This window comes from Nelumbo nucifera, chromosome 3 (genome assembly GCF_055504915.1).
Source record: "Nelumbo nucifera cultivar China Antique chromosome 3, China Antique-T2T, whole genome shotgun sequence".
In the NCBI taxonomy this organism is placed as follows: Eukaryota; Viridiplantae; Streptophyta; class Magnoliopsida; order Proteales; family Nelumbonaceae; genus Nelumbo; species Nelumbo nucifera.
This window is the reverse complement of record NC_142651.1, coordinates 103,561,224-103,572,702: the sequence shown is the minus strand read 5'-3', so window position 1 is coordinate 103,572,702 and position 11,479 is coordinate 103,561,224. Positions and strand designations below refer to the sequence as shown.

Below are 11,479 nucleotides of genomic sequence, written 5' to 3'. Positions count from 1 at the left end.
ACTTGGGCAGGACCAATCCGGCCTTGAATTTTTCATGGGTTAGACTTGGGCCCAAAAGCTTGGACTTTTTAATTTTTCAACCTGGGCTCAGGCTACAAATCTCAACTAGGGGTGTAACTTGGGTTGACTAAAACCCAACCCAGTCCGCCCAATTTGCACCCCTATTCTCAAGCTCTTAACTCGCGAGGCAAGATTCTCATTTCTCAGCTCTCAAGCGGGGTCACCCATGACCCTGAACCCATCCTCCTTTCGGGCTTGCTTGCCCGAAACCAGTTGCCACAGGTTCATTGGTTCAATATTACATTTGTTGCAACTCGCTAGGGATGCAAACAGATCGGATCGGATTCAAATCCGGATATACCGAATTCAATTCGACATTATTCATGTCAGACCCGATCCAAATATCTAATCGGATCTGATAGGACTTGATTTAAATTTTAATCCTATTAATAAGGCGGGTCTTCGGATATGATCCAATCCGATTGGTTTTCTTTAAAAAATAATAAATTCTTAAAAGAAAAACAAAATAGTGTACACTAATTTAAGTAAAATAAAAACAAAAAATACAAGTATCTTTAATTATTTTCATCATATATACATGTTTTTATAAAAAATAAATAATATAACAAATTTATAAAAAAATAATATAAAAAATATATTTATAAATATATATATATATATATCTGATCGGATCCTATTATCGATCCGAATTCGACCGAATAGGGTCGGATATCGTTTTGCACCCCAACGACTCGCAACTCGCAACCCTAAATACTGGCTTGAGTTCCGTCCCTCCGTTCGTAGTCCCTTTGAAATTCTGTCTTTCAGGTTCTCACATTAGCCTCTGATTTCTCGGATTCCAGAATTTTGGCGGAAAAAGGTGAAGACAAGAAGAGACACTAAAACAAAGTCCTAGATTAATAGATAAATTGCAGAGATGAGCACAAGCGAGATTCCTCCTAACATGACCATCTACATCAACAATCTCAACGAAAAAATCAAACTCGAAGGTGATTGTTCGCCCCATTACTTCCTCCCTCTCCTTCTCTGTTTCACACACTCACACTCAAAATCACACACGCAGACAGGGACAGTTTTCCTTTCCCCTTTACTCTGTAAATATGTAATTGATCATGATAAACTTTATTATTTTTATTTTCTCTGAAGCTTTCACCATACAAGGAAGTTTTAGCTAACATGAAATTTCTATCCAACCCCCTGCCCTTGCCCCACTTTGCTTACATCATCTAAATTCGCACAAACTGTTTAAATTTCAGAGCTGAAGAAATCTCTATTGGCGGTTTTCTCTCAATTCGGGAAGATACTGGAGGTTTTAGCATTCAAGACTCTGAAACACAAAGGGCAAGCTTGGGTTGTTTTCGAGGATGTTTCTTCCGCCACCAACGCGCTCAGGCAAATGCAAGGTTTTCCGTTTTATGACAAGCCAATGGTACACCTTACTTAATTAGTGACATTGATGGTTAACTTAGATGAATCCATGATGCGCATCCAACGTGGAAACTGAGGAGTTTCGTGCCCTAGATTTTTTAGAGTCTTAAGTTTTGCAATGCGGGGACTTCTGACTGCTTTTGAGCTCTAATAGCATCTAGTGGAATTATCTCTAATATACCTACCACACTCCCTTTGTGGGATTCCTTGGAAGAAAAAAAGATTGTCAGGTCAGGTTTGTGGAGAGGGTGGGAAGAGTTTTTTCTGAGATGTGGAACTAATAAATTATTACTTCCTATATTAGATATAGTGGTACAAGTTGGGAAAAAGGCTTTATTAGCTTCCTCCATGCTTCATTGTATGAATCACGACCATTATTATTAATCACTTTGGAACATTTTTCTATCCAAGAGGGTGGTGAATCCCAGGTATGAAGTAGGAGAAAATGATGTATTATTTTGAATGATGAGAACAACTTTGCCTTTTCGTTTTTCTTTTTTTTCCTTTTAAATACACTACAAGTAATTGCAATGAAGGGCTTACCAAGAAAAGGGAGAAAGAAATAACAAACAAAATGTTTTGGATCTGATATTCTTAGAGTTGGGAAAAGAAGCTGAGGTTTGAGTTTCTAATTCTCTTCCTACAGTTGTAATTATCTTCAAATAATTCATCCAACCCAATGATGCTGCAATGAGCTGAAGCTCTAAGTATAAAATGAGTCTTGATGAATAGACGTGAAGAAGATATGGCAACTCAATGTGCATACTTTGGCATATATCATGCATTGTTTTTTTTCCCCATAAAAGAGCTGGTTTTTAGATTTAAATAATGTTGTTGTGATATATGGGTAATTTTGTCATGGATATGTTTGGGCCATTTTATGTGTTTCTTTTATATCTATGCTCTGAAAAACTCTCCTGTAGGAAACTAAAATATGAGTCATCCCCATCTTATTCTTGTAAGTATCAACAGCTTAGTCAACCTGCTTCATTGTTATCGTAAAAAGTGTAGCTGTTACCACATGCTCCACAAAGAAGCAAAGTAGCTAAATAGAGAATCCCTCTCAAGTATGGTGCAAGATATGTTAGCTGAACTAATATTTATTGGTGTAGTTCTTCACCTGTGGGTACCAAGTCTAGGCTTGAAAATCCTATATACCTTTGGCTGTTGGTTAAAACCAAGAGCCTTTACTAAATCTCCAGCAACATGGAGTTGGGAACTTATAACATGGTTGTCAAATGCTAAGATTCCCACTTATCATGTGAAGGATTCTGAGAGTCTTTTTTTACCATGTTGTATTGTTGTTATATACCCAAGTTTGTATTTATAACAACACCACCAACAAAGCCTAACCACATGGGGGTTGGCTATACATGAATTCTGTTTCATCGTTCAATTCTATGTAGGGATATATCCATGGATCATGGTAAAATTGTGAGCTCTCAATTTTTTCCCTTCACTACTTCAATTCTTATTATTTTTGCCTATGCCTAGCTCTTCTACACCCTTCAAGTTGAATTACGCCTTTTCTACTTACTAGTGCACCAAGTGCAGTATTTGGTCTTCCATGCACATATCCAAATCATTATATTCTACTTTTCCTCATCTCAGCACCTAACAGAGCAACTCCTAAATCCCATGAATGTGTTTATACCCAAGTTGTATTCCACTCTAAAAATCCCATCTAATCATGACAAATTCAAGCATTCAACTAGTTGTCTGCTATTCGTTTTGAGAATAGTAGTCTTATCATTTCTGAATTCTCCAATGTACCAATAGTTTTCATTTTCTCAAAGAATACAGTTACTGATATCATGTGAATTTACCTTTGAGTTATTGCTGGTTGACACCTAATTCAACCAAACTAAATAGTCTTATCCCAACTATTTGGGTTTGGCTACATTTTTTTTCCTGAACAGGTAGGTATTGTATTAACATCTGTCAAAAAGATTTGTACAATCACCCATGTACGCTAAGAATCTTGTATGGTGGGATATAAATGGATCATGTTTTATTATTCCACTTTGTCAAGCATCATATCCTTATGGATGCACTTGTTTCTGGTACTGTTGTTTATCCTTGTGTCATTCATCCATTTCAACATCCTCATCACCACTATGTTCAATTCTTGGATGTCTTGATTTCTTATTGCGCTGCTTCTAGAAAGCCCAAAATAAAAATATTCCAGTCCCTCTGAGAAGTTATAACTTTTTTTTTTTTTAAGAGAATGGTAACTTGTATTCAAAAAAAGAGGAGAGGGATGTACATAAGAGGTGTACAAACAGGCTAAAAAAGCACAAAAAGAAGAGCCTGTAACAAACTGAGATGACAAAGAGTTGGCACTATACAAAAAGTCCCTTCCCAGTCCTTGCTTTGCTAAAACATTTGCAGTTCTATTGATCTCCCGGGGAAGTCATAACCAAATTTGTCGCGTCATTATTTGATTTTTCTTATTTATCTTTTATGTAAAAGACATAAAAGTAAAACCATTTTCTTATTCTGAAAAATACTTTCTTTGAAGATTAGCTTGCTGATGGATCTCACAATGGTAGGAATAGCACATTAGTCAATGGTCTGTGATGACTTTTAAGGAGTTACCATGGATGAATCATTAAGAGGATGGCAGATTATACCACGGTAACAAAGTGGGGAACCAACAAAGAAGTGAGGAATGAAGAACACCTGATTTGGGAGTTTGAAATTTAACTTTGATGGTTGTAATCTTGGCAACCTGGGGGTGTCAGAATCAATAAACTTATTATTATTCATCAAAAAAAACCTGGGGGTGTCAGGTATGGGAGAAGTGATAAGAAACCAGGACAGTAATATTCTTTTCAGCTTTTCAGGCCCAATTGGGCTAGGAAACTCCCTAAAGGCAGAACTGCTATCTTTAATCAAGGCTTAAAACTGATTACTATGAATGGGTGGACTGATGTGGAGGTGGAGGGTGACTGCATAACAATAATCTCATGGATGAGGTAACCGACCAAGGAGGAAATTCCATGAGTTATAGACCTTTGGTGAGACAAGCTAGTCTCTAGGCAGAAATTTGAATAGCTCATATAAATGGGTGCCTAGGGCTGCAAATGTATTGGCTGATACTTTAGCAAAAACAATGCTGTGAGGGAAAATCTAGTATGGGGATTACTAGGGCCGGGAGTGAACTTGTAAAATCTTGTTTTGGTTTTTAAATTTTAGCCACAGCTGGCTTTGTATCCTGCATCCTGATACACGGATTTCGGGTAGTCAAGAATTTTTGAATGAATATAAATATTTATTTCTGTTATTTTTAAAAAAAAAATCCTTAGTCTGAAAATCTTGGAAAATTATCTTAATACTCCATATACAAATCATTTATTGGGTGGCATTTTTCTTTTCAAATCTAGTGAAAGTACACCATACAAAGTGCTAATGCAATCTGTAATTGAAAGTTCCTTCTTTGGGGTAGGTCTTATTCTTTCTTTGCCACGAAGTTGCAATTATAGAATCCTGATTTAGGTTTTATATGTGCCAGAAGAAGAAAAGGGGAAATTGAGTGTGTTATCCTACATATCCAGAACTGGCCCTGAGAAATACATATAATACCGAGAACATGTGAATGATATAAATATCCATATTACCTCAATAGCAACAAATAAAAAAGTATTCTTGGACTTGGAAGAGAAGGAGAGATTGAATGGTATTGAAGGAGCATTGTTTGAGCCTGACAAAGGGTCTAAAGGAAGGACTAAGGAGAGTGCTTTCAGTAAGAGGTTGGGAGGAAGGGTGGATCTTATAGAAGCTTTTGGGGTGTTCTGATGGTTAATGGGTGGGAAAGTGCAGTTTATTTTGTTAAAATTTAAAAGATTTGTAAGTTGGTGGTGATTTCATATTGGCATCGAGTCAAGGGTGTATTATGATTTTGTGAGATGATTTTTTGTCTTTGATCATGGATTGGCAGTGGTCTTTGGGATTTCTTTTTATATTTTATTAGTATTTTCTGGTTGTCATCTTTGGGATTTGAGTCTTGCATAATGCATAGTAGTGCTGGGGTGTGGTTTCGGTTTGGAGTTGGATGTTATTATATTGGGGTTTGCTTTGTGATGCCTATCACCTGAGATTTTCATTAATGACTAAAGGAATTAGATACAACAAGAAGTTGTGAGCAATTAGCATGCCCAAAATAAGGCAAGCCACCCAACCCTTGTTACAATTGTGCCCTATACATGTGTTGTCTTTGAACCCCTTGCTTAGCTAAACCATCTGCCAAACTGTTGGCAGATCTTCTAACCCAACGAACTTGCAAGTTTATGTCTTTTGACAGCCACTTAAAGTGCCTGTATTCATTCCTAAGCTGCCAAGTCACCCCCTCACCTTTGTCCAACTATCCCACAAGATTGTATCTCTCTTCTGTTCTTTCTTTTTATAAACTTTTTATTTACTATAAAACATAATGGATTTAAGGGGTAAACTAAACTTCGATGGTAGCAGCGAAGGAAATCCAGGCCCATCATTCTGGTTCTATTGGATGGTGATTCTAAGCTAGCTATCAGTTGGCTACAGAAGGATGAATTCAGTTTGTGGAAGTATCTAAATGAGAAAAAGAAAGTTAAACAGTTTACTCAAAACATGGAAATCAAGTTTCAGTGGACTAAGAGGACTAGAGGAGTGCCAATTCACTGGCCAAACAAGGGGCGGGAAGAGTCAATCTATTCTGGGCAATATTGTAAATTGAAATGTACCTTTAGGGAGGGTCAAAAGGTTTTACCCGTCCTCTTGTATCTTTTTCTCTTAATATCTCTTAATGAAAGTTTCTGTTAATTATTAAAAAAAAAAACATAATGGATTTAAGCTTTTCTTCTCCATAAAATGGAAAAAGAAAGCAAAAAATGGGGAATGCTATGATATTATTGATTTGACTAATGGTGCAGGCTTCTCTTGGTTTCCCATAAGGTTGACTTTATTGATTGGTTCCTTGTTTTGAAAATGTTTAATACTGTGAGCAAAGACTCTTTTGTAGATAAGTTTTGGGTCTTGGTGGTGATGATATGTAAAAGATGTCATATATTTTGTATACTCTTGTACATCTCTAATACTTTATTTTATAGAGAACTTCTCCATTAAAAGAAAAGAAAGGAAATGAAAAGAGAAATCATGTCTTTGCTTAACAACTTCATTTTACTCTTCAGTCCTTTCCTTCAAATGTGTTATGTTTCCTTCACACCATTTCTTAAGGAATTCAGTTTGTTATTGATATGTTTATTATCGGTGGAAGATACTCTCTCATTATTCTTGGTCAACAGATTTTCTTGTAGTTCAAATATGTTTTCTTTTTTCTGTAACATTTCCGTGTTTACAGCCATTTTATGATGAATATCTTGTTCTTGTACTTTTTTTTTAAGAAAGTAACGATTTTTGGGCAGGGCCTTCTTTCTTCTGTATACCATGATGAACATCTTGTTAGCATCTTACTGGGGGCATACAGTGTCCATATATTCAACAATTCTATTTGAAGCTTTATTATTAACTTTAGAAGTTGATTTTCATCTGTCATAACTAGTGCCCAAAGCATACTGAACTTTGACACAATACATTGCATAAATATGTAATAGATGAGTTCAAATAAATGCAGAGGATACAATATGCTAGGACAAAATCTGATATTATAGCGAAGGCTGATGGTACCTTTGTTCCTCGAGAAAGACGGAAGAGGCATGATGAAAGAGGTACCGTGGTTCATTTTGTTATATGTCCTACTTCAGCTCAATCTTTTCTATTTCAAAATGTTATCTGCTGCACACCCAAATCTTGATGCCTTAAGTCGTGTATAATCTGTTAATCTCCATTAATAGACAAGGTAGTATTTTGCCCAAATTTATATAGTATGTAATTGGATTGAATCCAGATCTAGGTAGATATAACTCATTGACAGCACCTAATGGGCATACAGATAGAGACCTATGGGATAACCACATGTTCAATTCCAGAGTCCATATCAGCCCTATACGTGGTTGACATGTGAAGATTCCTGGGTCATCTAGGGAAGCTCATTAAACAACCTGACTAGCCAACCTGTCTCGGCACATATATTTTTCAAAATGAATAATCTTTTAGAATACTGCCCAAGTAATCTTTGATGGTCATATTTTGCTGAAATATATAAAATGAGTCAATAACCCAGAAGATTAAAATGATTAAAGCATCCTTTCTATGCATGGGCTCTCTTGTACATGCTCTTAGTACTTTCTGAGTGATACAATTATACTGTACCTTCTTAAAATAAAAAAAAAATTAAATAAGCTTTGCAGCTAACCCTTCAATTTCATTTCTATATGGTAATTTTGTTGGCTTTAGGCACATAGGCATAATAACAAACCATAACGTTTGTACACTTGAACTTATCCAAATTTAGTAAGTAACCTTCTTCCCCCTTTCCAGATGAAATATGTCCATGTTGCTTTCGTGATCCTTCACTAATTCAAAACCAGGATACAGCAATGCAACAGAACTTTTGATAATGTTGTTTCCTATTTTCTCCATTCTGTGAATTTTGTTATGCAAAATCTATCCATCTTAGGTTGTTTATAAATTGATTTCCTATATAGTATTTTCACTATTTTGATTATTGAGACCTTTATGAAGATGTAGTTCTTCCTCTATGCAGCTGAGAGAAAGCGAAAAGAACAACATGATGCTAATCAAGCTGGATTGGGTCTAAATTCTGCATACACTGGTGCTTATGGTGCTGCACCCCCTGTAAGCATGTCTCGAATACACCTCTCTTTCAGTTTTCTTTTTGTTTGAGGCTTACTTGTCAAACATCAATGTTGAAGTTTAACCTAGTAAGACATTCCATACAACATGGATGGACAAGTATGCCCCTGCTTAGGTGGTTGTAAGATACATAAACATAAACATAAGAGAACAATACAAGCCCATGCCACAATCCTGACTAATAAAAACAAGTACATAGTAAAAATAAAAACAATCCCAAGCCCATATAGTTAAGTCCCACAACACTCGCCCTCAAGCTTAGGCTGAGCATAGGTATCTGTCATGCCCAGCTTGCACAGAACCTCTTGAAATCTCAATCTAGTGAGCCCCTTGGTAAACACATCTGCTAGCTATTTTGCAGAACGCATGTAAAGAATACAAAGGTCTCCAGAGACAATCTGTTCCCTCACAAAGTGTCTATCAATTTCAATATTGTTCTATCATGCTGAACAAGATTAATTGCAACTTGATTGTCACAATATAACTTCAAAGGTCCAATCATATGTGTCCCTAATTCATCCAAGAGAATTTTGAGCCAAAGTAATTCAGCAACTTCATGAGCCATGGCCCTATACTCAACTTCAACACTTGATCTAGCCACTACAGTTTGTTTCTTGCTTTTCCAAGTGACTAGATTTTCTCCTACAAGTGCACAGTATCCTAGTGTAGATCTCCATCACCATGAGAACCTACCCAATCAGCATCAATATAAGCCTCTAAATCAACTTTATTGTGTTTCTTGAACAATAACCCCTTTCCAGGACAGGTCTTGAGATACCTCAAGATCCTTTCAATTACCTTCATATGTGTGACCTGAGGAGCTTGCATGAACTGACTGACTGACCACATGGACTAAATAGGCAATGTTAAGTCTGGTGAGGGATAAATAATGTAGTTTACCAACAAGTCTTTGATATCTCTCTTTGTCAAGATATAATCCTCCATCACCTTCTTGTAGACAATGATTATCCTCAATAAGAGTGCTGCAAGTCTTGTCCGCAGCTTCTTTGTCTCCTTCAGCAACTCCAAGCGTATTTCCTCTGACAGATTAAATTCCTTGATTAGATCTAGCAACTTCAATTCCTAGAAAATATCTTAGAGATCCTATATCATTGATCTCAAATTCTTTGTCTAAGAAGCATTTCAACTTCTGAATCTCACTCGGGTCATTTCCAGTGACCACCATATCATCAACATACATAATCAATGTTGTTAGCTTTTCTCCATTTTTTTCTTGTAAAATAATGTGTGGCCAACACTGCTTTGTTGGTATCCAACTACCTTGCACACTTTTCCTCTCATGTCATTACCTTGGAGGCGGATCCATGTAAACTTATTCTTGCAAGTCTCCATTCATAAAGTCATTTTTGTCATCCAATTGATGTAGTTTTGAGAACTTTGCAGCCAGCCAGAGTAACACCCGAATGGTATTCAATTTAGCAATTAGAGCAAATTTCTCTTTATAATCAACACCCTCCTTTTGGGTGACACCTTTTTGCAACTAGTCTAGCCTTGTACCTCTCAATAGATCCATCAGCCTTATTTTTTAAAATATAGACCCATTTGCACCCCACAGTGTTTGACTCTTATTCCTTTTTTCCTGTTTATTGGTAATTGTGGATGGTGCACTATTTCCTTCCCGAGGCCATTGATTTTGTCTGGCTTTAGGTCACATTCTCTTGAAGTAACTAAATGACTTGGGAATGTGCATGGTTGGTGATCTGAAATGTTGGATTTTTATTTTTTTTTATGCAAAATGAATTTTACCTCAATAAAGGATCCTGAAAACTGGATTATGATGATTACTGTGCATGAAAGAACTGAAAAAGTTTATTGCAATTGGAGGAATCATTTGAATCCTTGCTGATGCAAAGTATTGCTTTTCTGCCACTCTTGTCTACTTATACAGATGTCACATATTATTGGCTTAATGGCTTTTATGCGTTGGAGTAAATCCCACAAGAACCAAGTTGCTCTAATTTCCTATTTTATATGACAGGAATGACGAGGCACTGGGATCTGATTTGGTTACCTCTTTTATGATCTAAAGATCTAAAGAATTATTTGTTTTCTTGCTGATGCTTATTATAGTACTTATAAATTAGCTATACAATTGAACTTTGCTTGAAGACTTAAACCTTTCTTTTTTCTTGTTTAATTGCGAAGCAGCTATCACAATTACCATATTTAGGTGGGGCGAAGACCATGGTTCCAGAGGCCCCAGCTCCACCAAATAACATATTGTTCGTTCAAAATCTCCCACATGAGACAACTCCAATGATGCTGCAAATGCTGTTCTGCCAGTACCCTGGTTTTAAAGAAGTTAGAATGGTGGAGGCGAAGCCTGGGATTGCTTTTGTGGAGTATGGGGATGAAATGCAATCAACAGTTGCAATGCAAGGACTACAGGGTTTTAAGATTACCCAGCAGAACCCAATGCTGATTACATATGCAAAGAAATAAATACTAGTATTGGGATATTTCTTGTTGTCCTGGCTGTATTCTGCATCCACAGGAATAGACTGTTTCAATGGTCTTCTTGTCCTGACAGCAAGTGATGCTACAACTGCCTTTTCAATATGTTGTTATCATATACTTTGCACAGAATCGTGGAGAATGGATATATGTCCCTTGTGTAGGCCCTAGGGTGGTCTACCGTTTACATGCCTGGTAGTTTTTGATTGGACCTTGTGTTGGAGGACCCAGTAAACAAACCAAGATGGCAAGGCTGTTTTAGTCCATGGGGAATTGGGGATGAGTCCTACTAATGACTAAGGTAGGTCAACTGTTGGTCTTTTCTGTGTTTCTTTTGACTATTACATAACTACGTAAGGCAATTAGATCATTTTAATTACTAGATTATCCTGATTGCTGGTTTGTGCATTCTAATTTGGCATTGGCAAAATCGATTCCTGAGTTACCATTGATTTGAACTTTGAAGTGCAAATTCATTTGCACTAGCATAAATGAGAAGAGTGCAGATTTTGATTAATTTTTTCTGTAGGTTTTACGTTGCTCCAGGTTTTACTTCAGGCTTAGTTTGGAAGGAGTACAAATACAAATATGTACAGTACAAATCTATACAAAATAATATAAAATATAAAGTTTTGTACTCTACATATTTGTATTTGTATTCCTTCCAAATGGAGTCTCATTTGCAATGCAAACAAAACAAAAATAAACCAGAATTTGCTCTCAACTCATTTGCACTCTCATACGTCTGTCCCCGTGTAAATGAATTTGCACTGCAAACAAACCAAACCTGTGCGATAAAGTG

At 36.5% G+C, this 11,479-nt stretch overlaps 1 protein-coding gene across 2 annotated transcripts; it reads left to right on the top strand.

Moving 5' to 3' along the window:
* The first annotated feature begins 719 nt into the window (after positions 1–719).
* Positions 720–11,064, top strand: U1A (spliceosomal protein U1A). 2 transcript variants are annotated; one of them, XM_010261215.3, is made up of 5 exons: positions 720–1,010; positions 1,278–1,450; positions 7,061–7,154; positions 8,093–8,184; positions 10,372–11,064. In XM_010261215.3, the coding sequence occupies exons 1-5, from the start codon at positions 938–940 to the stop codon at positions 10,663–10,665; spliced, it is 726 nt and encodes a 241-aa protein (XP_010259517.1). In that variant the 5' UTR covers positions 720–937; the 3' UTR covers positions 10,666–11,064. The 2 variants fall into 2 exon arrangements, with proteins under 2 accessions (XP_010259517.1, XP_010259516.1); XM_010261214.3 differs by having other exon boundaries at positions 797–1,010; positions 10,369–11,064.
* Positions 11,065–11,479: the final 415 nt, after the last annotated feature.